The sequence below is a fragment of the Eulemur rufifrons genome, chromosome 1, assembly GCF_041146395.1.
Source record: "Eulemur rufifrons isolate Redbay chromosome 1, OSU_ERuf_1, whole genome shotgun sequence".
Classification (NCBI taxonomy): Eukaryota; Metazoa; Chordata; class Mammalia; order Primates; family Lemuridae; genus Eulemur; species Eulemur rufifrons.
Genome location: NC_090983.1, coordinates 103,625,452 through 103,646,435, shown reverse-complemented (window position 1 = coordinate 103,646,435; position 20,984 = coordinate 103,625,452). Strand labels below are relative to the sequence as shown.

The 20,984-nt window shown below is 36.9% G+C and overlaps 1 protein-coding gene across 4 annotated transcripts in view; it reads right to left on the bottom strand.

Moving 5' to 3' along the window:
- Positions 1–20,984, bottom strand: part of LOC138380693 (DENN domain-containing protein 1B-like) — an 80,269-nt gene that overhangs the window by 19,251 nt on the left and 40,034 nt on the right. Inside the window, exons 1-4 of one of the 4 annotated variants that reach the window (XM_069465073.1) lie at positions 19,072–19,244; positions 13,091–13,189; positions 12,735–12,851; positions 10,833–10,934 (exon numbers count right to left, since the gene is read on the bottom strand). In XM_069465073.1, coding sequence (XP_069321174.1) covers positions 10,833–10,934; positions 12,735–12,836 — 204 coding nt within the window. In that variant the 5' untranslated portion in view covers positions 12,837–12,851; positions 13,091–13,189; positions 19,072–19,244. Of the gene's footprint in view, positions 1–10,832; positions 10,935–12,734; positions 12,852–13,090; positions 13,190–19,071; positions 19,245–20,984 lie in introns of those variants that run through there. The other 3 variants (XM_069465066.1, XM_069465082.1, XR_011232908.1) reach the window with 3 other exon arrangements.

Here is a 20,984-nt window from a genome sequence, read left to right as displayed (position 1 = left end):
CACAGAGAATGGCATAAAGTCAAACCGTTCTTAGCCTTTATTACACTAAGTCCTTGACTGAATAACTGCTGCTCGAGTTATACAGGACTATTAGTCACACGGCCACAAGCCCTTCCTAGCAAAACAGAAACATGCAGCCTTCACTTCCAAAATTAGTCAGTCAATGGTGACTCCCGAGCTCCCTATGTGTGGGTAGAAAATAGGAAAGAAAAAGAAAATACTTGTTCTACAACTGTGCTGTCTAATAGGTAGCCATTAGCCACACAGGCACTTAAAATGTAACTCGTCCAAATTAAAATTTGCTGTAAGTGTAAAAGAGACATTGTATTGAGAAGACTTAGTACAAAAAAACCTCATGAATAATTTTTATATTGAATACATTTTCAAGCAATAATATTCTGAATATAGAGTGAAATATAACATTAAAATTAATTTTACCTATTTCTTTTTATTATTTAATGTGGCTATAGAAAACTGAAAATTATATATGTGGCTCACATTATTATTTTGAACAATGCTATTCTACATGACTATATTATCTAATTTTATACAGACAGATATGTGAGGCTACAAATTGCCTAACAAGAAATAGAGTTACATTTTTCCTTTGCCTCATTCTACATTATTTCAACTTTTACAAACTACATAAAAAAAAGTTTTCCCTTGACCTACTCTAGTGAGCTTTGATTGTCCATAGATCTCAGGTTGTCCCTGTTCTTCAGAGACCAGAAAGACAGCTAAGTGCTTCTATAGGCACAACTGAATGCTCAAAAATGGTCTGTAAAAATGATTTTTAAAAATCAGTTTTAGATATAAGGATATTGATCTAATATAAAATGATTGTATCACCCTTGCTGTTCTCCTGGCCTTTGTATCTATCAGAGTAAATTATCACGTTACCATTGCCCTTTGCAGTGCTAATTAGCTTTTAGCAGGTTTTACCTATAAAGAGGATGGTGTCTCTTCTGCACTTTTTCACTACCTGCTAAGGGAAATAGCATTTTCTGCCTTAATTTCCTAAGTTTAGTTATAACATAATGTGCAGCTTCCCATGAAATCCTAGGCTTATACTCACATAAAACTTTTAATTCTGAAAAGCATTTGGAACCTTAGTCATGTGGCTTTTATCACACAATCCTATTAATACTGAAAACATATCAACTGTTCTCTCTTTTTATTTTTAAGGAAGTAAGTTAGGCTAAACCTTCAATGGCTAAAGATTACTTTTGAAATGACATTTTATTGTTTTTAGACAGTTTTTACTCTGTAAATAATTTTTTAGTCTAATTAGGTATTAAGCTAGACACCCCCCCAACGCAAAAAAATGTTAAACAGTGAAAAGAAACTTCAGAGATAAACATCATTGCATTGCTCTTATCAAATGTCTAAATTCCTTTCATACAATGAGAATTCTGACCTCTAAGCAGCCATCCACGGGAGGAACTATAACCTGGATGTTAGCAGAGCTGGAGTTCACTGCAGCATGAATATTACAACTAATTCTCCACTTTTGCCCTCTTAGCTACAAAGTGACTATGAATGAAAGAGGGAATTACATGAGTAAACACAGCACACGGTGCGAGTTAAGAGTGCCAGGCAGGTGCGCACAGTCTGAGGAACGAACCAACTACGCCAACGGAGAGCAGTCGGCAAGGAAGGGCACATGCGGGGGCTGAGTTTTTCAGAGAAGGGACAGATTTGCCCCTTACTTGACTTCTAGATGCATCTTTGCAGTAAAAATAAATTAACTGCTATACCTAGACATTTTAATTTTACTTTTTGAGATCACAAAAAGAAACATCAGGATAAAGGAGAGAAGATTAAAGAAGTGTTTCGAAATACATTTAGATAACCCACACAATCTAAAACACCCCTCATGTTTTCAGATATCTCCTTTTACATAACTAAACTGTTCTCTAGAAATGACAAACATTTAGAAAAGTCAGACTGTCAAGTAATCATCTGCTTTAAAACAAAGTTATGAAGTTAAAAGCTTTACATTCTCCCACGAAACATGTTATGGTTATCACATGAATTAGATATTAAGTCTGACTTCTTTAACCTTTCTAACTGTTCAGTTTCAAGGAACAAAATTAATACCTCTCTCCTAATATAATAATTTTCTAACAAGCGTCTATTTGAGGAACAAAACAGTAACTTTTTACATTCAGTAAATGAAAAGCTTACGATACACTCAGCTACAGAGGGTATCGTCACACTGTTCTTTGCATGTTTAAAGTGCCTGTGAGACCCTCACATGGCATCATCTGCTACTGTCTTCCTTGGGGCGGCACCTTACAATGAAGACAATCAAAACTGTTCCTGTCTCCACCTCAAGCTCAGCGCCATGCCAGTCACTCCGCTCACCCAGCTGCCGGAAAAGGAACACGGTAGGTCCCACTCAACACTCCACCCTTTCCTACTCCCCATTTGAAATACATGTGCACAAGGCCTGTCAATTCTACTTCTGATACAGATTTCAAATGTGTCCACTTTTCTCTAAATCCCTGTCACTGTCCAGTTGAAGCAACTCCCATCTTTCCCCTCAACCACCACAAACCATGTCCTAACTGCCCTCCTGCTTCATGTCTCAGACCCAGAACCCAAGACCGTGTTATCTGAACTCCAAGTGGATCACATGATTCCTCTGCTAAAAACCTTTAGTGAATTTCCAACAAAACCCAAAGGTCTTTAAACAAGAACTACCAGGTCCTTTATAATCGCCCTTGCCCCCTCTACAACCAACCTCATTTTGCATAATTCTCTCTTTCGTTCGTCTCACAGGTCAGGCTCCACTGCACAGGTCTTCCCAATTCCCGAATCTGCCCAACTCTTCCCCATAGCAGAACCTCTGCACATGTTCTAACTCCCCATCTTTCCCTTCCCACTGAGCTTGGCCTACGCATCCTGATCATTCATTTCACTTCTGGGAAAAGAAGTTCCTGGCACATTGAGCTTGGACCACAAAAGGCTGATTCAGCTGGGCTAGAATTATTTTCATCTGGGCTTACTTGTAAGCGCAGAGAGGGCCGTCAGTGCACCGACATCCACTCTCAGTCCTTTGGTAATGGAAATCTTAAGTTTGGACTGGTGCATGGTTAACCACGCTAGGTTAACCCAGCTGTTTCCCAGCCTCCCCTGTGATGTGGCCTGGCCACATGGCTGGGCTCAGGCACACAGAATGTGAGCTGAGGAACGGGATACTCCAGGCTGTGCCCCCAAAAGGGATATGAGTAGCCTCTCCCGGGTTACCTGCTCTCTTCAGGCAGACAAAGAGGACAGGACAGATACCTTAAATCTAGAGATGGATGCTGTGTGCTGAGGACGGCAGAGTTGTCCCACAGCTCTGGACAGCTTAGCTCTTACTAGTTATGCAGGAGAGAAATAAATTTCTATCTTGATCTAAGAATGGGTATTTGGGTTTCTGTGTTACAGCAGCTTAGCCGGTACCTAATTAATACACCACCTAAAGGAGAAGCATCACCACAGAGGACATGAGAGAGACGAAACAAGAACACAGGCCAAGCACCTGCCGGCTTCCACCGCCTCTCACACTGGTGCAACTGACACGGCACCAGGTTCCCGGCAGGTCTTAAGGAAAAACAGACCTCAGGACTGCGGGCTTCACTGTTATGCCGGAGACGGAGAACACTTGTGCTCCCAGGAGTTCATGTGCTACTACAGAAGACAATTCCTGCTGCATCTCAGAGGCACACATGTCTTGTTTTCCTGCATTGCTGAGTCTGTGCCAGGTACAGCCTACCTATTTCACCCTTAGTCTAAATCAAATCCCCCTATTTCCCTCTCCCACTGCTCCCTGACCCTTCACAACATTTGTCTCAATGTGTCTGTTAACACAGTGGAACCTCCATGACATCAGGGTATATGTTTGTTTATTCACCACTGTATACCCAGTTCTTTGCACAATATAGGCATATAGTAGGTGCTCAGTAAATGCTTGTCAAATGAATAAATAAATTAATTACCTGTTTCAGGTACACTTTTACATTTATCCCTTTAGTTTACTCAATCAAAATATCTGTGGTGGATTCCAGGGACATAATTCATTTAAAAGTCCAGCAGGTTATTATGTTATCAGCAAGATTTGGGAACCACTATTGTGATAGTGCTCACAGTATCACACACAAAATGTTTCTTGAATATAGACAAGTCAAGAATTTAACAGTAGAAATAAACTGAAGATAATTTTAAAAGCCAAGATTAAGCTGTACCTTTTTGTAAACATCAGCAGTAAGAACAGAGAGAAGCATGCTACTAGGATAGTACGGGGGTGGGGTGGGAGACATTGAAAGACAGGCTGGGTAATTCAGCTGGACATGAAGGCCATGAGAAAGCCAAGGAGCACTTCCAACCACTGAAAGGGACAAACCATAAATCCACGTTAGAGTGGCAAACGTGCAGAGACACACATGGAGGGTTCCCGAAGCCTGGATCACCGCAGTGGGAAGGACAGGTTCCCTCATTCAGTTGAGAGAAAACAAAAATCTTTTAAATGTTCAGAAGTGCAATTAGCTTTGCGGTTTTGCTTTTATTTTTTATTTCATTTTTGAATTTAAGGTTTATATTTTAAAAGCACACACCAAGAAAACAGTAGGGAAAACAGCAAAATCTGTAATAGTTTACCTACAAACCAAAAAAAAAAATTTTTGTAACTAATCACTTCTCCAAAAATAACTTTAAAAGAATGGTGAGTTTCCACACACACGCACAAGAGTGTGCAGAAGCACGGTGACTGCCACCTCAACACGGTCTCCTTTTCCAGGGACAGGAAGCAAAGGTTGCGCTCACAGTCAAAAAGTATACTTTAAATACGCTTCCAGGTTTCTTGTTTTCATTAGGATGAAAGTTAAATGAAAATATCTTCATAAAATGTTCTAGGAGGTACCTATTAACAGGGACCTTAAAAGCAAACTTCTATTACAAAAGATAAAAGAAGTGCAATTATATTTCCCTTCAATGATCATTTACTGAACGCCTACTGTTTACAAAGCACTACACCGGGGCTGTATGGTAGGGGCAATGCACAACCAGATGCCTGAATTCTAACAGCTGCAGACTGAGAAAGAAAGAGCATGGCTATGCGTCTCCAGAGCAAACTGAAAGCAATATCTGTCTCCTGAAGTGTCCTCGATAAACTAAATGAAACGTTCTCCAAGCTACTCTAGAAGCTGCATGAAATTGTGTTATCTTTCCAGCCTGGCCACCCTAGAAACTTGTGAGGGACTTCACTTACCATTAAACCCAGTCAGGGTTATAGCAGAATTGTGGCAAACCTGGAACTAATATTATATTCTCTGGGGCCTTTTTTTCTTTATAACATATATTATGACAATTTGACATGTTAAACCATCATGTAAGGTTAGAGGAAATATTCAATGAATTGAAATATCTACTGACAATCTGTGTGGTTCTAAGAGCCTAATTTGTTTATATACTTTACTATTTTTAAAACATTTGATTTCAAAATTCTCTGAAAAAACTAATTCATTTCCAAATTTATTCCCAAATTAATAGACTTATTTGAATGTAGATATTCAAAGATCCTATTTAATGTCAGAATTTTGGAGGTTTTCTTCAGTTCTCTGTGCTTTTAATGATTTTTGTAATTCAGAGCAATTTGTGTCTTTCCTTTTCAGATCACAATAAAACCACTAATGTTTTCCCTTCATACAATTCCTGAAAGCTTCACTACAACATGTGAGGTATTTTCTTAATAGATAACACCAATTTATACTAAGGTCTTTTCAATGTTTTACTAATTAAATATGCTTCACACAAAATATAGCTATCCTATAACATACAATGGTCTCCAATAAATGGTATGATAACCCTTAAGTCCATTAGATCTTCTATATACCCTAATAAAAAATAGAAAATTATTTTCCAGTAGTATTATCTACAGATGAAAATGAAGTTTTAAAAACAGTGCAGAAAATTCCAATTTAAATCAAATGGATCAGACTGATGTTTCCTTAACAAGATTAGAATGTCAAATAAGCATCTATATTAAATTTTAAGAGTTATTCATTACATTGTATATCATGTTTATATGAGAGGGACCATAGTCTAGTGTTTGGGGTATAGGTCTGAGGATCAACCTCTATGAACTAAAGCTCTAGATATACCGTTAACGGTATACTTTCTGTGCCTTGATTTTCTTATCTAAAATAGAGGTAAGCATATTGACCTAACTCTAAGTAAATTATTTTTTACAATTAGTTAAAATTATTCAAAGACAGTTAAGCAATATAGGTGAAAATTTACTTGTCCCTTGTAATGAATATTCTAATGCATGTAACTTTTTCAGATGTCAATTCTAACTTGCTTTCACCTACAGGAATTAGTTTATAATTGTTTAACTCAATTTCTTATGAAGACAGAATTCCTAAAACTCATTATAATTCTAATTACTAGCTTAATTTTCTAATAAGTGGCTTACCCTATTTATCTCTGAAACAGTAACAACTCTCCAAATTACTTTTTTAAAATGTTAATGATGATAAATATTAAAATGGGCAGTAATACCTTAGAAACAGAACACTTTAAATTATTATGTAATAGAAATTAAATTTGTGTATATATTTAAAATGGAAGGTTTCAGTAGTGCATTTTCATAAATTAAAATGAACTCGTGGCCGGGCGCGGTGGCTCACGCCTGTAATCCTAGCACTCTGGGAGGCCGAGGTGGGTGGATCGTTTGAGCTCAGGAGTTCGAGACCAGCCTGAGCAAGAGCGAGACCCCACCTCTACTAAAAATAGAAAGAAATTATATGGACAGCTAAAAATATATATAGAAAAAATTAGCCGGGCATGGTGGCGCATGCCTGTAGTCCCAGCTACTCGGGAGGCTGAGACAGGAGGATCGCTTGAGCTCAGGAGTTTGAGGTTGCTGTGAGCTAGGTTGACGCCACGGCACTCACTCTAGCCTGGGCAACAGAGTGAGACTCTGTCTCAAAAAAAATAAATAAATAAATAAAAATAAAATGAACTCGTTTGAGGTCTCAAATGATATAATTAATTCAACTGGTTATTTTTTCCCACTCTAATAAAAATACCACAGTAACACTAACTTTAATTGGAACTATTACTTAGCCCTAAAATTTACTTTTTTTATTTCAAAACACTCAAACTACAGATGTTTGAAGGTGTCTATTTGGCATAGCCACTAAAAAAGTAAAGTCACAATATATTCATACACAAAAACTACACAAGTATATTTTTAATGCATCTACTGCTTTTAAAAGTTATTCCATGTAATAATAATCAGTATCATTAAAATCACTCCCAATAAAATGTTTTTTTTCTTTTAATGATTTAAATCTATACTGAAATGATGAAATTAAAAAACAAGTGCTCTTGTCAGAAGACAGGAAGAAAGTTTCTTCCCTTCCCTTAAGGAAAACAGAGGATTCCTGAAAGCTTTGCGCCCTGATTTATTTTTCCAATTTTAAATACCTTAAGAGTAGCGGAACTGTTATTGGCATGGCAGTATTTCTAACAGTCAATACATCTAAAATATTATGTGTGGATATAGGAACGAAGCCATTAAGAAGATGACAGCATGCCACACAGCAGAGGGTCCCCAGGAAGAAAGTAGCAGTAATTCAGGACAACTGTGGCCACTGACCCTCGCACAGCCAAGACCAGCGGTCAGGGCCGGGCGTGGTGGCTCACGCCTGTAATCCTAGCACTCTGGGAGGCCGAGGTGGGCGGATCGTTTGAGCTCAGGAGTTCGAGACCAGCCTGAGCAAGAGCGAGACCCCATCTCTACTAAAAATAGAAAGAAATTATATGGACAGCTAAAAATATATATAGAAAAAATTAGCCGGGCATGGTGGTGCATGCCTGTAGTCCCGGCTACTTGGGAGGCTGAGGCAGGAGGATCGCTTGAGCCCAGGAGTTTGAGGTTGCTGTGAGCTAGGCTGACGCCACGGCACTCACTCTAGCCTGGGCAACAGAGTGAGACTCTGTCTCAAAAAAAAAAAAAAGACCAGCGGTCAGGCCGACACGGTAATGGGGAGCACATGCACAGCAAGGCCCCCGGCTGGCAAGCGCAATTTAAATGCTTTGGGGAACGGTTTCAAAAGTCCCCCCATGTAAATCTCAGTTAACTTACTAAACAATCAAACAATACCAATAGTAATATTTTTCAGGTTTCAAGTACATTTTATTAATCAAATCACAAGTAAAAAACTTCGGTAAGCTCATTTGTGATTTTAACACATCTCATTTAAAATATTTATAATTGTAAAAATATGATGCGATATTTCATCATATTTCCTCTAGAATTATAAGAGATAGCTTTGGAAAACTGAGGAAAAAGCTAAAGCTAAATTTACTTGAGATGCATTAAACAATCACTCAAAATATTTTTAGAAAATTGCTATAACTTTAAAACATTTCATAATTTCAGTAAATGGTCTTAGCTCCATCTCAGAGCTATTTTGATTTCTGCAATCTTCAAATTTGCCTGAGTATATGGCCCTTAATTTCAAGCATATGTTTAATCAATCTATACCACTTTTCAGTGTTCCTTTTTAATCTACATTTTTTATTTTTATTTTATTTTTTTTTTTTTGAGACAGAGTCTCACTCTGTTGCCCGGGCTAGAGTGAGTGCCGTGGCTTCAGCCTAGCTCACAGCAACCTCAAACTCCTGGGCTCAAGCGATCCTCCTGCCTCAGCCTCCCGAGTAGCTGGGACTACAGGCATGCGCCACCATGCCCGGCTAATTTTTTGTATATATATATTTTAGTTGTCCATATAATTTCTTTCTATTTTTAGTAGAGACGGGGTCTCACTCTTGCTCAGGCTGGTCTCGAACTCCTGACCTCGAGCGATCCACCCGCCTCGGCCTCCCAGAGTGCTAGAATTACAGGCGTGAGCCACCGCGCCCGGCCTACATTTTTAATATTTCAGTTATGTTTAGTTATCCTGTTGCTTATGTAAACTACAAGATGTTCACTTTTGTCATTTTATATGTTTAGACTTCTACAGTATATGTTTAACTTCTCCATATATGTTTAAATAAATGTTTTAATTATCAAACTAATTCTACTACAAAGTAGTACTTCTCAATTAAAAAAGAATCAAGAATCATCCATCAAAAAATGAAATTTCAAAGACTGTTTTTCCTCCAGGAATCATCTACCACTGATGCTGACTAATAAAAATTTTAATATCTTATACAGAAAAGCTGAATTTACTTTTTTTTCTTCTTTTTCTTCTTCTTTCTTTTTTCTTTTAATAATTTTTCTCCTTAGGGATTAACAATGGGAAATACATGGACATAAGGAAAACATTCTTAAAAGCTGAGATTCTATTTTCATAATTATTTCTCTAGCCAGTGAAGAATACTTTGATGGATTTTTAAATTAATAACTATCATCATTTCTAGCAGTTTCTGCAAAATTTTATAATGAGGCAATGTAGTTATAATGAGTTAAAAAGAGAATTTTTCATTGGCCTTTGGTGAAAATTTAGATTTGTTCATATGTGGGATCAATTTTACTATAGAAAGAAGTAGTTCAATTTTAATGTGCCTCAAGGTCAGCAGGTATTTTAGGTTATTTATGGGCATTAATAATTTGATTTTGACTTTCAAATCATATTTTTGCAATCACTAGCCATAAGAACAATCAAGGCTAGTATTACTGTATTTTTTGAGTTTGGAATTTTTAAGTTCACTTTCTCAAACTCCTTAATAAGGGATTTCAAACCACTTGCAATATTACAGAAAAATATATTCTGAAGGTTTTTTTATTTCCAAATTTTAAGAGCCTTGAAAAGAATGAATGCTTTGATTTTTAAAAAGGGAAGTTATTTTAACTTAGACCTATGTTATAAAGATGTTTTTAAAAAGCCATCAAAATATACACAGAAATGGTGGTAGTTTGCATTTTTGCCCTGTACTAAGGAATATGCAGGCCAAAAAATGCACTTTTGGACACTATTTAACATGAAATACAGAATATGTCCCATTACAAGCTACAGACACACACACACACACACACACACACACACTCCCCTCTGTAAGATCAAAGACCAGAAGAGAACTGGCACTTAATTTACAGACAAAAGACAGTTTTCGTCATTTCAAAAGGATCAGATGTCTTTTATGACCAACTGGGTTTGCAGTTTAATTTACAAATAGAATTCTAAGCAAGCAGTCTTTGCTCTGCCAAAGCAAATGACAAACAATGTAGGTTTTCATTCTTGCGGCCCTCAGCAGGATAGAAAAGATTAAAATAAAACTGAAATAATTTAGAGAAAACAAATAAATGTTTCAGAAAGTTGAGGGAGATCAAAGCCAGAATTTTCTGACCCCAACTGTACAAGCATTTATTATTATATTGACCAGTAACATCAGATCATTGATTAAAAGGAAAAGCGCTGGCAGGTGGCAGGGAAGCAGGAGCCGGTGTTGGCCCCCTTCTTCTTCTTGCCTTCAGAAACCCTCTCATTCTTCTGCAAGACATGCCACCAGGCAGACAGAAATGCCTACTTTGTACTATAATGGTTAAGATGAGATGAAGAGACTTGCGTTTAAAGAAACTCTGCCTAATGAATGCATCCAGCTTTTTAATTATGAGCCTACTTCTACAACAAGGAATATGATGTTGCATCCAGTATCTCCTCAACTGCCAAAAGGTAAAAATATTAAATACAGAATCTACATCAATTCCTCTCATACCCCATGCACATTCCCAATCCTTTTATTTCCAATAGAAAAAGTGGGAAAAATAACTCTTCGTAATTCAGGGGCCTAGGAGAAAACACGTATGTTCATCACAGACCATCCTTCAGACTCACCACGTCACTCGGGAGGTTGTACAAGTCGTTAAATGGTGATTCCAAAGTGTTGGTGTCAACATTCAACATCACCACATCGTCCGGTGATTTGTTTTTCACTCTCTGTTTAAAAAACACAATTACAAATAAAAATCTTAGTACTCTTTTCCTACAAAATTATGATGCACTTAGGTTATTTTTATAGTTATACTATAGTTAATCTTTGAATAGCCACATATTTATGTATTTAAAACTTCTTTACATATATGTATATACATGGAAAGGAGGGAAATGAGTTTTTGTAGTAGTATTAATAGTGTCATCATTAGTGATTCTCTGCTAGTATCTTATAATTAATATCTAAGATGGCTGTTATCTTAGTCTTACTTTAGAATAATTATGATGCCTTTTACAGGGTAGATTTTTATAATCCTGTGTCCCCTGAGAATCCAGACGCTACATAGATATTATGGTTTTCTTAACACAGAAATTTCTTACCCTAGACTAATATTACCCTAGCAGATTTAACATTCTACTTAATGTGCAGAGATTTGAAATTCTTAATGTATTAGGCTTGGGAAAAGAAAAAGGGAAAATCTAACATTATAAAAGAATATAAATAATTTTGCCTTCTGAGAAAGGAAGTTTGAATACAACCTATTCAAAAGGATTTGGTAAAAATGCTTAAAATAGAACATTTGCTCATCTAACATTAAACATAACTGCCAAAGATATCACAACAAAGACTTACAAAACAGGCACAATTACATCAAATTGTAAAAAATTACATCCTTTAAAATTTATCAATTGAACTTCAGTCCCATGATACGGGAATTTGTAGCCAGCTCTGTATCTATTTTTAGCGTAAAATATATTGCAGGATAACATAAACCAATAACTACAACCATTGTACAAAACTACCTTTTAAATTAATAAATATTTTCTCTATATCAATAGGTATATGCTGATGATGAGGACTGAAAGTTGAATAAGAAAATAAAAGAGAAGACAGTAATGTGGAATTCATGATTAGTAACACTTTTCACATGAATTTCAATATAAAGAATCACATTTAATTGCCTATCAGATTTACTATTTTGACTTGTCTTATCTGCTTAAAAGCTTAGTCAATATAGTCAAATTATCTCAATATTTCCATAAATAACAAATTAGAATTCTATCAAATTTTTTTTTATTTCAAAATATTAAGAGGTACAAATGTTTTTGTTACATGGATACATTTTACAAGGCTTAAGTCGGGGCTTTCAGTGTGTGCCCATCACCCACACAGTGCTCACTGTACCCGATAGGTAAGTTTTCTACCCCTCTCCTCCTCCCCCCTTCTGTAAAATTTTTCATCCTTAAATACAGGAAATATTTATGGTTCATTTTTCCTATTTAAACTAATATGTATACTTAAACAAATCATATAATTCTATTAGTCTTACATAAATTATAGCAAATAGTATTAATCCTCAGTAATAAATAAGGCATTCACTAATAAAATATATTCATGAACTCAGAATTTCATAACTGTATAGGTCAATTAGCAATAGGTTAATAATTTTAGTGTAGTATTTTTAAAGTGATGTTTTATAATGATACTCATTTTTGAAAATTATTAAATACCTTAAATTTTAAATTTGGCTAAACTGATTATTTTGTTTTAAGTTAGCATGATTGAACTTTCTATGATCCATTTAGAATTTCAAATCTCTGCACATTAAGTAGAATGTTAAATCTGCTAGGGTAATATTAGTCTAGGGTAGGACATTTCTGTGTTAAGAAAACCATAATATCTATGTAGAATCTGGATTCTCAGGGGACACAGGATTATAAAAATCTACCCTGTAAAAGACATCATAATTATTCTATGGCTACAAGAAACCAGCACAAATTCATTAAAAGTAAGTCAAAGCTTACTCTTGTAAGCATAGAGGGTTGCACCTGTAATTTCAGCTGCTTGGGAGGCTGAGGCAGGAGGATTGCTTTAGGCCAGGAGTTTGAGACCAGCCTGGGCAACATGATGAGACCTTGTCTCTTAAAAAAAAAAAAAAAAAAAATTAAGAGTAGGTCAGATCAAGGTAATTTTGGATCTTTCTTCCTCCCTGGATTTACTTAACAAAAAAATCATGGGAATTATGGTAGTTATGCTTTATTTGGATTTTAGAAAAGCATTTTAAATTTTTTCCATGATATTCTTAAAGACAAGATGAAGAAACAGATCAGGTAATAGTGTGGTTAAAGTTACAGGTGTTTATACCACTGTTCTTAAATACTTTCGATTACTGGTCGCATGTCCATCTGGAAAGGGCTCTTCAGCATGCTGCAGAGCTCTGCTTTCGGCTCCGTCCCAGCCACCGTCTTACACCAGTGATCTGTGTGCAGATAGAGAGGTCAGAGAATCGCACACAGACGGGAGTTACAGATGAAAACCCTAAGCTTGAAATTCTACAGGAACAAATGCCGGCTTCACAAACATTCTTTTAAAAAATACCAAACAAACTGACATCAAGTACAGGATAAAGAACCCCATAAGAATGGCATGGGAGAATTAAGATAACTTTAAAATTCTACTGGAAATCACAAAGGGAGACTTACAGGGGAAACAGAACTAGTTCTTACATGGGAAGACTCAGGGTTATAAAGACGTCATCTCTCTCAATTGGTATATATTTTGATAAAGGAGTTCAACCCATTCATATTTTGGGAAATTACTGATATGTTTGGAATTCTTTTTCTAAGCTCTTTTAATTAGGAAGGAGCATGTGAGGGCTTCCAGAGTACTGGCCATGTTTTATTAATATTTGCGGATCTGAATGGTGGTACCAGGGCCATTTGCTTTACGGTAATGTGTCGCATTTCATGTTTGTTTTACACTTTCCCGATCACAATCTCTTTCCTCTCTCCAGACGCAGCTACCATCCATGCTTTTATAGTGATCAGTTCCTAACACTTAGTTTGCATATCTGAATAAGATAGATTAGCTTTGCCTATTTTTGAACTTAGTATAAATGGAACTAAATAATAGATATTCTTTTACGTTGGCTTCCTTTGTTCAACATTGTTTTTAAGATTCATCGAGGCTGAAGGCATGTTGCTGTAGTTCACCTTTATTGCTGTTTAGCCATTTCATTGTTTAAGCATAATGTAATGTATTTTCTGATTTACTGTTCATGATTATTTTGGTTGATTCTAGTTTTTGAATATTAAGAACATTGCTACTCTGAACCTTCTTCTGTATGTGGCTTGGTGCACCTGTACTTAAGTTTCTCTTGGAGTAAAACTGCCTGGTCACAGGTTATGAGAATCTATAACTTTAGCTGATAACATCAAGCCATTTTCCAAAGTGGTCGTAGTAATATACACCCCTCCTCCCCCAAAGTCTTTGAGCATTCGTGTTCTTCCATATCATTGCTAACTCTTGGTATTGCCAGACTTTTTCATTTTAGCCAATGTAGTAGGTATAATATCTTTAAAGTTGTCACATGTATACTTAAGTTTATATTCTCAAAAATTCTGAAACTACTCCCAGTATGTTTCCTGAGACATGACATGAATATTAGTAAACTTTTATTTTTTCACTTCTCGCTTTGAGCCCCCAAAACCTTACACATTCTCACCCATGTTATCATACAGAATTTTAGACCCAATTATTTTTTCAAATAATATTTTTTATAAGCAATGCTTATTATATGTTTTACTTTTTCTGTATCATTACTTCTTTCATGCCTTTACTGTGTTCTGGGTTCACTTTTCTTCTTGATGGAGAACTTTCTTTGGTAATTATTTCAGTGAGGCTCTGTTTGTAGTAAACTTTCTGATTCTAGAAATATCTATATTTCATGAAAATGGTACATAATAAGATATCATTTCATATCACTGGAGAAAAGATGAATTATTTAACCATTGATGGTTTAAAATTAGATCCCTACTTTACTCTTTTTTTTTTAATTTCAAAATATTATGGGGGTACAAATGTTTTTTGTTACATGTATCGATTTTGTTATGCTTGAGTGAGGGTTATAAGTGTGCCCATCACCCAGACTGTGTTCCTCGTACCCATTAGGTATGTTTTCGGCCATCTCCTCCTCCCCTGCCCTGCTTGGTTCCCACTGAGTTTTTCTTCCCCAGGTGCACATGTGTGCTCATCGGTTAGTTCCAATTTAATAGCAAGTACATGTGGTGTTTGTTTTTCCATTCTTTAAATACTTAGGATAATGGTCTCTGGTTCCATCCAAATTGTTGCAAAAGGGCTTAATTCACCCTTCTTCATGCCTGAGTACTATTTCATAGTATACATATACCACATTTTGTTAATTCACTCATGAATTGATGAGCACTTGGGTTGATTCCACATCTTCGCAATTGTGAATTGTGCTGTGATAAACATTTGAGTGCAGGTGTCTTTTTGATAAAATGACTTCTTTTCCTTTGGGTAAATACCCAGTAGTAGGATTGCTGGGTCAAATTGTAGGTCTACTTTTAGTTCTTTAGAGAATCTCCATACTGTGTTCCATAAAGGTTGTATTAATTTGTAGTCCCACCAATAATGTATAAGTGTTCCTTTCTCTCTGCATCCACACCAGCATCTGTTGTTTTGGGACTTTTTGATAAAAGCCATTCTCACTGGAGTTAACTGATATCTCATTGTGGTTTTGATTTGCATTTCCTGATGATTAGTGACGTAGAGCATTTTTTCATATATTTATTGGTCATTTTTCTATCTTCTTTTGAAAAGCTTCTGTTCATGTCTTTTGCCCACTTTTGAATGGGGTCATTAGTTTTTTTCTTGTTGATTTGCTTGAGTTCTTTGTAGATTCTGGTTATTAGCCCTTTATTGGATGTGTAGTTTGTGAATATTGTCTCCCATTCTGTAGGTTGTATGTTTGCTTCTTAGCTGTACAGAAGCTTTTTAATGCAATCAAATCCCATTTATTTATTTGTTTTTGTTGCTGTGGTTGCCATAGGGGTTGTCTTCATAAATTCCTTGCCTAGGCCAATATCTAGAAGAGTTTTTCCAACATTTTCTTCTAGCATTCTTATGGTTTCACGCCTTACATTTAAGACTTTTATCCATCTGGAATTAATTTTTGTGAGTGGTGAGAGATAGGGGTCCTGTTTCATTCTTCTGCATGTGGCTATCTGATTCTCCCAGCACCATTTATTGAATAGGGCTTCTTTCCCCCAGTGTATATTGTTGTCTGCTTTGTCAAAGATCAGTTGGCTGTGTGTGAATGGTTTTATATCTGGGTTCTCTGTTCTGTTGCATTGGTTATGTCTCCATTTTGTGAAAATGCCATGCTGTTTTGGTTACTATAGCCTTGTAGTGTAGTCTGAAGTCTGGTAATGTGATGCCTTCAGATTTGTTCTTTTTGCTTAAGACTGCTTTGGCTATTTGTGCTCTTTTCTGGTTCCAAAGGAAGTGTAGAGTTATTTTTTATAGATTGTGAAATATGACATTGGTATTTTGATGGGGATTTCATTGTCTTTTGAAGCAACTTACGTATGGAACTGGAGTCTCTTATACTAAGTGAAGTATCTCAGAAATGGAAAAATAAGCACCACATGTTCTCACTAAGTGGGAGCTAAATGATGGGTGCACACAGGCAAAAAGAGACATTAAAGACACTGGAAACTAAGAAGAGGGGAGGATGGGAGCATGGTGAGGGATAAAAACTTACCTGTTGGGTACTACGAACAGCAAATGAATGGATGGATACACTGAATGCCCTGACATTCAGCATTACACAGTATATCTGTGTAACAAAACATGTGTACGCCCTTAATATTTTGAAATAAAAAAAAAATATAAACTCCCACAAAAAACTCAATAAGTCAAACAAACCTATAGAAAAATAGTTGAAAAACTCAAATATAAAATTTACAGAAAAAGAAATACAAATTATTAACTTTATTTCAAGATAAAAATGCAAATTAAAATAAGTCATTTTTTTACCCACAAATTGACAGAGATTAAAAAGTTTTGTAATTTCTACTGTTATCATGGGTGTGAAGGAAACACGGTCTAAAGACAAATTTTTGTAACCTTTTGAGAGATAATTTGGCAACATCTATCAAAATCTAAAACATAAACAAAATCTAAACAAATTAAAAACTAACAAGTACAGACAAATATGTACAATATGATCCCATTTGTTAAAATATACTTTATATGTTTATGAACACAGAAAATCTCTGGAACGATAAAAAGGAACTTCTAGCAATGGTAACTTCTGGAAAGCAGGCCTGATGATGAGGGTGGGAATCTAACATTTCATTTTATGTTCTACTTTATTGTTTGAATTGTTTCTCTATATATGCTCATTTTGAAAAGGCAATTTTAGTTAAACGAAAGCTTGGTTTGGTTCCACTGTATAACTTGATTTCCCCAAAACTTAATGTTATTTTCATCTATATCATTAGATTACAGCATCCGCAAAAAGTAAAATAATTGTATCCCTTCCGGTGGGAGTCAGAAACAGATTGAATACAACATAGCGAACTTCCTGACAACTGGAACTTCCAGTTGATGGCAGGGCCTGCCTCATAAGCTAGGGAGTTTCCACTGTTTCCACAGTCTTTAAGACCTTAAGTCAAGGGTAACAGAGAAAGGATCCTTTATGTATGTGGGAGACTAAACAATCCTTACAATTTTCTTCAACTCTATGATGCTATGATTCTAAAATTTACAAAAATCTGATTCACATTTAGAATTTGAGAAACATGTCTACTCTATAAGACTTCATATCAAAACAACACAGAAGCCAATTTCAAAGGGCTCTCACTGGCCAAAGATGGGACATTTGGAGATCAAAAAGAAAAATAAGTACAATGGATTCAAACACATAAAGTTTCATGAGTTTATAATGATAATAAAAAGTAAAAATTTCATTGGTCATCTCTGGAGGTTTCTAGGGTAAGAGGGCTCCAGCTACCTGACCCATGGCTTGGGCACCATATACGTAGGGAGTCCAGCCAGTGAAACATCTAGTGGCAGAGTGGCCAAAATGATCTTTACAAAGAGGGAGGGTCTAATATGTGATTTAAAATTGTCTTTCTACAGTAGAAATACTTTTGTTTTCACCAAACGTTGCTATACAAACATAAGCCTTTATAATAAAATTGTGTTTATTTCTTGTTGCTTTCTTGGTAGGAGACAGGTGAAGTGGATCAAAGGATCAGGCTAAGTTCCCTATCAGGGTGGGTGGATCCACTATGGAACAGCATAAAGTTCACAAACTCAAGTCATTCATTGGAAGAAAGAAATTAGAGCCAGAGGTGACCGTGAGAGAACAAACCTCTGGGAATTTGCAAAAATGTGGGCTAAGAGCTTAGATGTTCTACAAGCTGTGGAGTGAGTGAGCAAATCTCTAGCTCTTCAGAGGCAGGGCCACGTCACTGATAATGAATGGCAGGACCCTGCTTTTGTGCTTGTCCAAAAACGGCATTGCCCAACATTCAAGGAGATCACGTGTAGTTTCTAATGTTGAAATGAAAGCCAAGTTTTCTGCATCGGTCCCCTTCGATCTGTTCCCTTTGAGCCTAAGCAGTTATAATCATTTCAGCCTATCTTCATGTGAAAGTGGTTCACTTTCCATTGGTGTTTTAGTTGAACTTCTCTGATTAATTTCCATTATGACTTATTTCTTGTGTAAGGCTGTGTTTAAAACAAATATTATTGAAGTTCAGTGCTTCTAACCATTGCCACTGGCATCGAGAGAGTTGAGTGTGCATAGACTTTTGGTCATCTCAGGACTGAAGTCTCAGCTTTCGGACTTAGCTCTGCCTCTCAACTCGCTAGGTGACCTTGAGCACTCAATTGCCTTATCTGCAAAACTGCACAACAAACTTGCACTGCTCACCTCCTATGACTGTTGAGAAGATTAAAAGAGATATTTGATATAAATGAGCTTATTCAGAATACCGTATTATGCAAATAAGGGTTCATAATTGGGTTGGTGATATTTAAACAATAAAGAAATGTGTTTCCTTTGTTAAAGACTATTTGATTTAGCAGTGTACCTGAGAAAAGAATTACTTAACCCTGACTGTTCTTCATTTCTCAATGGGTGATCTGGCAATGGTCTAAACAAACACAAAATTGAGAACCCCTTTAAACCTTCCTGGTAGTTAATTTTCCTTCAAGCATTCAAGCTGGCCAATAACTCAAGGAACTTCTAATTTCTCCCCTAAGAGCAAACTCTGCACAGAGAACTTCAGCCAAACTACTCTGAGGCTTTTGACGTTTCAAAATTACCTCCTCTGTAAGCCAAGAATCTAATCTGTAGAGAGGGCCAATCTCAAATAGCCTCAGGATGTAGTAGGTTCAGTTGAGTAGGAGAAGCACCTTCCCCAGTAGTATCTTCCAGCATCCTCCTGGTTCATATGGCTGCAGTTGTGCTTCTCTGCTGTCCTCAATCTGGTTGAATTCTCCTCCTGTTACAGGGAACAAGGCTGAAGAACCTCCAGGGCTCACCTGTGCAAATGTTAATCAGATTTAGGTAACTAAGGCAGAGCTCTTTATGGTAGAATGGAGGAAGTCACTCCAGTAAAAATGGAAAGTAATTTCAGAGCAAGCTCCTTAACCCCAAAGCACTCTGTGGTTTCAGATGAATAGCTCTGCCCCTGGGGGCTGCCAGGATGGCTCTTGGTGTGACCTTGTTTTCCCAGTCTCTTCTTCCTGAGCATCTAATAACTATTGCATGACAGTTAGGGACATACTCCCTGAGAACAGAGCCCCACTCTTAGTTCTTCCTTTATTTTTTTTCCTAGACACATTCCTTCCTCAGGCTTATCTTGGTTCTCCTCTTCTTTCCATTCCTAAGAACACCAAGTGTGACCTATTTATACATTTATTTTTCTTGTCTAGATATCATCAATTATTAATCATATGCCTGATCTGATACACTAAGCAAGTCAGTCAGGGAGCAATGGATTGTATTCTGGTTACTCTAAAAATATATAGTTGGGAAAAATGAACAGTTGGGAATAATTATAGGGCTTTCTAAAAGAATAACTTTCTTATCATAAAATAGTAAATGCTCATTATAGAACTTGGCAAAAAATATGAATAGCCCTAAAATCCTTTTGTTGGAGATGTACGATTGTGCATTTGGCTATGAGACCCAGATGTAGACAAATGGTGCTTTAGCCCAGAACACCTCCCTCCCCACGTGGTACCCACAGGAGGAAGCTGCACAAAGGAAGCCAGGCCGGGACAAGTAACTCCTTGCTATTAGGAGAGGCTTTGGCTCCAAAGCCAAGGTTAGAACTCCAGTGCCTGTGCTGGATCACATGGAGTACTCCTTTTTCTGAAAATAATTGGGCCCAAATGGCCTTGAACCAATGCAGGCTAGAAGCTACTCCATGTGGGACCCCCAATCCTGAGCCCACGGGGAATGGCAGCTACCCCTATTGGAGCCAACGGAAGAGAGGAGTCAGATTAGGGGTCACCTGGGCCACTTCTCTAGACCAGTGACAGGCAGTAGCCCTGGGCCCAGCTGCAGGTGGCGGGAGCAGCTCTGGAAAAAGAGAGGGAGGTGGGACAGAGGAGCAGCCCCACCCCCAAGCCACATGTGCAGACTTGGGAAACAAGGCCTCACAGTGACCCAGATCATGGCTGGTGCAGATCTCCCTTGACCTCCTCAGGGTAGGATAGGGGGAGTGTGGGGGGGGGAGGGAGAAAAGGGAGAGGTGTTCCCCCAGAGATTTTCACCTTTGACCCTGCAACCCCCCTTTTAGGAAATCTATCTAAGGAAATAATCAGGTGCATGTGAAAAGCTTTGGTTATAAGAATGGTCGATATAGCATTATTCGTGACAATTAAAGTAATTTGGATGTTAAGTATTAAATCATAATTAAATTATGAGGCTTTTAAAGGCGGGCACTACATGTACATATCAAAAGCCTGATGGCAAGGCTTTGTTCAAGAAGTTCAGCTCATAGTTCAATAATATTTATTTTTCTAAATTTCACGATTAATCCATTTTCCCCACAAGTAAAACAATAGCAAAAAGACAGCAAAATGCCTTTTACAGGTCCAAAGAGCAGTGAAAAAGCCAAAAATAATATTCACAGACACTCAGAGCTGGACAGAACTTTGGAGATAATTTAGTCCAATACCCCTCATTGTACAGATAATAAAACTAAGTCCTAGAGAGGGGAAGTGAC